Source organism: Triticum dicoccoides, chromosome 7B (assembly GCF_002162155.2).
Source record: "Triticum dicoccoides isolate Atlit2015 ecotype Zavitan chromosome 7B, WEW_v2.0, whole genome shotgun sequence".
NCBI classification, from domain to species: domain Eukaryota; kingdom Viridiplantae; phylum Streptophyta; class Magnoliopsida; order Poales; family Poaceae; genus Triticum; species Triticum dicoccoides.
Window position 1 is genome coordinate 706,781,135 of NC_041393.1, and position 5,451 is coordinate 706,786,585.

The window sequence follows — 5,451 nt, forward strand, 5'->3', positions numbered from 1 at the left end:
AAACCCTAGCGCGCCAATGCCCCGCTAGCCAGCCCCCTCCCACCGACCCGATCACCGGGGCGGCCATGGATCCGGGCGGGACGATGCTACTGGAGGACTTCAGGCAGCGGGTGTACCTGACGCGCCGCATCCGCGGGGTGATGGCCAACTACCCGGAGGGCACCACCGCGCTGCGGGAGCTCATCCAGAACACCGACGACGCCGGGGCCTCGCGGGTCCGCCTCTGCCTCGACCGCCAGGCCCACAGGGCCCGCTCGCTGCTCGCCCCGGCCCTCGTGCAGTGGCAGGGCCCCGCCCTGCTCGCCCACAACGACGCCGCCTTCACCGATGACGACTTCGCCAGTATCTCCCGCATCGGCGGCAGCAAGAAGGCCTCCCAGGCCTGGAAGACCGGCCGCTTCGGGTATGCGTGCTCCCTGTCCCCCCTCTCTCTCCCTCAGTAGTCGCCCCCGCCGAGCTCTGCTCCGAGCTGCCAATTACAATCTGAGCTTCCCGACTACTGGAATCAGAATTGAACCAGTGCCTGTTATTTTCTCGTGGCAATGTGGTCGATGTGCATGATCACTGATAATTTGTAAGGGAATGTACCAATATGCTTAGCAAGATAGGTTCAGTTTGAGTTCTACACTTGTTAATCATTTTGCTCGACAAGCTCGTGCCGCTCAAGCTCAACGGAGGCCTCAGCACCACCATGGGCTGCACCGGCCCCAAGTGAGCACCCCACCCCACCCATCCTCTTCACTGCTCCAGATCAATTGATTCACCTTGCATATGTGTGGATCGTGCTACTTTCAGTTAGATTCATCCCGACACTGTAGTCTCGCAGCTTGCATATGTGAACTCGGCTGCGTCCAAGCATATCAGTGAAATTAGTCATAAAATTGCTATTGACTATACTAATTGTTCATTCTTGTTGTGACATCTTTATTACTCTGACGTAGTCCAGTTAAACTAGTACCAGCTTCATGGAGAAATGAAATTGTGAGTGGTAGCTCCTTTGGTCCAAATAAATAGTTCGATTAATCTGGTTCTCTGATCAATGTTATCAAACATTAAGGCTATGAGTGCTCTTTATCTTTCCATTTACGTATATTTGCTGCAATTTGACATAAATGACTGCTGCCAGCCTGCACTGCTGAATATGACCATCCACTTATTTTCTAGACTCTGTTGGCCGGTGAAACATTCATCATTTGAACATGGCGTTGTGGTATACTATGTACAGAACATGATTTACTTAGGTATTTATTTAGGTGTATGTTTGCTGCAGCATGCCAATATTGGAAATATAGGGTCTTGTATATTTCCGCTTCATTTTTAAGTTCTACCACCTTCAGCAGGTAATAACATAGCTCACTACATGGAGGTCTGTCATTCAAGTTCGCAATGGGTTTACATTTCTTGACCTTATTGTGATTCAGATTGAGGTATTCTTAGTTTCTACTGGTATTTTCTGCGCACTGACTTGATGTAGTGTGTAATGGTTTGTGTCTGACAAGTTTCACCTGTATGCAGTCCCTGAACAAGAAGTATGGATGAAGTGTTCCTTTGCTTCTAATGAACTCTTTCAACACTCATGATGACACACAGAAGGTTGATATACCACCTGCCCTGTTTATTTTCTATTGAAAAGACAACTTTCTAATTTGGACTTACATACTTGCATAATGACCTCTGTTTTGTAGATTGTTGAGAAGTACTCCAACTCCAACATTGAAATTCACACTTTCAACCAGGTATGACATTAGTAGTACTTCATCTGTAATATTTAATTGTATCACATTATACCCACTATTTGCGGTGTCAATTAACTGACACATGTTTCTCTCAGGGCCAATACCATCGCATTGTCTCTGTTAGTGTGAACGCTGAGCGCTGGATCGTGTGTGTGCTGCAGATCTCGACGCCATGAAGGCCCTGCATGACAAGCTCATGGTGCTCAAGCTCAACGGAGGCCTCGGCACCACCATGGGCTGCACCGGCCCCAAGTGAGCACCCCACCCCACCCATCCTATTCACTGCTCCAGATCAATTGATTCACCTTGCATATGTGTGGATCGTGCTACTTTCAGTTAGATTCGTCCCAACACTGTAGTCTCACAGCTTGCATATGTGTGGATCGAGCTTGCATATGCTGGTTTGTTCGTGCGATCCTGCTGCTTATGATGGTCTCTGGCTGCTTAGTGTAGCTGTATTAGACTCACTATGAGATGTCCACTCTTGTTTTGTTAACAAACATGAACTGTTAAGTCATCTATTCATGGCTGTTGCTTTTGTTCAGTATATATGTGTCCTTTCTGATTTGTATTCGTAGGTGGTTATAGGTTGATGTGATGAATATAAATATTAACAAGTGCTCATGCATGCCGGTATACTAGAGCTAGTTGTATGTGCTCATTACCTTCATGTTGTCACTTTGTCAGCATCAATCCAATCCAGTCCAGCCCAATGAATCTAAGCTGCTCGTTTAGTTCTCGCCATCGGTGGTAGACAACAACTAACCGATCTTAGCTGCTCCCGGCTGTTTGGCATCCTATGTATTTTTTGCTACTAGTCTCAGAAATAATGCATGAATGGCATCAAAACTGCTTCAAGCTATCTCTCAGGCAAAGTTTCTCAGGAACCTGTTAGATAAAGTTTATGTGATTTGAACCTGCAAGATACAGTTCTGTATAATGTTGTGTGAGATAAAAGTTGTGAACATAGGAGATAAGTTATTGATATGTGTTGTCCTGTCTAATGTTATGCGAGATAAAGTTGTGTGAGAAAGTTTTCTATACTTGTGTTATTACTGTGGGAAAGAAGTACTGTTACTATACTGATTTCAGAATATTGGCTGTAAATAAAAGAGGGCTTGGCCCACTATTGGATTGTAAAAAGGCGCTGTCCAGAATTTATATTGCACTCAATACCTGGGCTCTAAAAAGGCCATGGCCCAAACTAGGTTGGACTTGTTTATAAAAAGAGCAACATAAATTCCAGATTCTAAAAAGGTTGAGGCCCAAAAAAAAGGATTGTAAAAGACTGCATCTTAGAAAAAAGTCCTAATTGTTGGGCTAGGCCTATTTAGCTAATCAAAGCACAGGGAAAAAATAAATTAAATGGGCTGAATTAATGGGCTCGGCCCATGTAAAACACCGAATCGGACCGGGCTGAATCTTGTGCCACATCAGCTTGCCATGCTGGATGCCTACGTGGCCTGGGGAGGTTGCTAGTGACCAAAACGCCACAGTGGACATATTTTGGTCATAAACGTCTTCGACCATTCCAGAAGAAAGGTCGCTATAGTCAGTTTACGACTGCCAGCTTTTGACCTTCTCTTTTTGGTCACAAAAAGGTCACAAATGAGAAACCATGACCTTTCAGTGACCAATAGTCATGGTCACAAGTTGACATATTTCTTGTAGTGATACCGCACCTGCAGGAGCCCCGGACCTAAATCCAGGGCAGATTGCGTCGCCCGAGGACGGGTGGATGGACCCCGCCCCGGAGGCAGCACCCTTATTGGCGGTAGAGCCGAACACAGACATCACCCCCAAGGAAGCCTGTGACATCGGACCCCCGGACTCGTGTCCGGCTGTGGGTTCCTGTCCGCGCACCCCTGAACCCACCGAATCTGGTTGGGCTCCGGTAATGGAGTTCACCGCTGCGGATATTTTCTAGCACTTGCCCTTTGGCGACATGCTAAACTCGTTAAAGTCTCTCTCTTTATCAGGAGACTCTTGGCCAAACTATGTTCGGCTCGAGCAGGAAGCAGGCGATGAAGGAATTTGCGGCCCACCCACCACCCACTTCATTGCCACGATCGATGATTTAACCGATGTGCTTGCCTGCGACTCTGAAGACATCGACGGTATGTACGACGACGCAGAAGAAGAACAGGAACCACTGCCAACAGGGCGGTGGATAGCCACCTCCTCATATGATATATATATGGTGGACACCCCATAAGAAATCAATAGCGACGAGGCAATGGAGGATAACCCCTCAAGGAAGAAGGCAAAGTATGAACGTCATCAGCGCCGCCCCAAGCCCCGCCACAACAATACCAGCACAGCAGTCAAAAACAATTCAGATGGTGTTGAAGATGAATACAATCCCGATCAGCCTGCCTTCGAGCAGGCCGGACAAGCGACGGAGGGATACTTGGAGAGGGACAACTACACGCCCCCCTTCGAAGATGAGGTGAGCCTCAGCGATGATGAATTCAGCGTGCCTGGGGTTCCCGTAGAACAGATTCGCTTTAAGCGACGACTTATGGCCACAGCAAAAGCCTGCAAAAGAAGCAATATCAACTTAAAGCCGACCAAGATTTTCTCACAGGCAGATGGACTAAGGTCCTGGCAACCGAGGAATACGGACTCGACCGCCCCGCCAAAGGGCACACACAGCACAATCCGCTACTTCAGCCTAAGAAGGAGAACCTAAAGCCCACACCCCGATGTCAATATACCACGGTCCGGGTAAATACGCAGGAAACGCAAGGCAGCATCCACAAACCTCGACCCAGTCACCATAAGTGACAGGTCAAGGAAATCGATACCGAATTTAGCGCCCCCCAGTCCGGTTAGCGGAAAAAGAGCAGCTCAAGCCAATCCGGCCCGAGCAGCATACTCGATCAACCATGTGAAATTCATGGTACTGCTAGAAGGGTGGCCAAATATACCAATAGAGAATGCCGGATCCTCAAAACAAAGTGGCCGGTCACGCGCCGGAAGCACTGAAGGGAGGTTCCAAACAACGAAAGACCGATCAAACATGGTGAGGTCAAAGGAAGATCCTCCCACAGCAAAAAAAATACGGCCGATCGTCTCTGACCACATCGACCGTCCGGACAACATCAGCCATAGCAATTTTATTGCACTCACAATCAACCCAATAGTTTGGGGGCTCCATCTCACACGAACTCCCACGGGCATAAAACTATCAATAACATCTCCTCAAAGATGCCAGGTTCAAAGGCCAAGTTTTAACTGGCCCACCATACTAATGGTTGTCTTCGGATCACCAAACAAATACCACGCCGAAGAATAAGTCTTCGGCATTGTCCCCTTATACAGTAATTACCACATACTACCGGGACTAGCCACGTTGGCTAGATTCAACGGGGTACAACATTAGGCCAGTCCCGCGTGACATAGTCACAATTATGGGCAAGGCCGAACTCCACACTCTGAGTGGAAATCATACTACTGCTGGAATAGCGAGTCGTGCCTGTATATCAAATTTTGATTCGGCAGCCAACTACCCGGACACCAACTGAGGAGTCCAAGCTACTTTATGGCATGATAGCCTGGTTCAGCCAGGCTCCAATCAGGCACCCGCGGTTCAACCACAGGACATGCAACTGCCTGTAAGCATTTGTCTTTACAGACTAACTTGGCGCAGAACAGGACTGACGACATGGAATCAGCTCGGACGCACAAGGCAGGAGCGCATAAGTAAACCCCC

At 48.0% G+C, this 5,451-nt stretch overlaps 1 protein-coding gene across 3 annotated transcripts; it reads left to right on the forward strand.

Annotated features, from left to right (window-relative positions):
• The first annotated feature begins 49 nt into the window (after positions 1-49).
• Positions 50-2,000, forward strand: LOC119341975 (sacsin-like). Of its 3 annotated transcripts, none has more exons than XM_037613822.1 (5): positions 50-403; positions 1,367-1,427; positions 1,516-1,593; positions 1,686-1,736; positions 1,832-2,000. In XM_037613822.1, exons 1-3 carry the CDS (start codon positions 66-68, stop codon positions 1,537-1,539), a joined length of 423 nt encoding a protein of 140 aa, XP_037469719.1. In that variant the 5' UTR covers positions 50-65; the 3' UTR covers positions 1,540-1,593; positions 1,686-1,736; positions 1,832-2,000. The 3 variants fall into 3 exon arrangements, 2 of the variants coding, with proteins under 2 accessions (XP_037469719.1, XP_037469721.1); XM_037613824.1 differs by having other exon boundaries at positions 1,898-2,000; XR_005165349.1 differs by lacking the exon at positions 50-403 and adding an exon at positions 670-711.
• Positions 2,001-5,451: the final 3,451 nt, after the last annotated feature.

Coding starts and splice junctions, on each gene's coding strand:
- LOC119341975 (XM_037613822.1), top strand. CDS start 66: ATGGATCCGGGCGGGACGATGCTACTGGAGGACTTCAGGCAGCGGGTG. Junction 404..1,366: donor TGGAAGACCGGCCGCTTCGG/GTATGCGTGCTC, acceptor CACTACATGGAG/GTCTGTCATTCAAGTTCGCA. Junction 1,428..1,515: donor TTATTGTGATTCAGATTGAG/GTATTCTTAGTT, acceptor ACCTGTATGCAG/TCCCTGAACAAGAAGTATGG.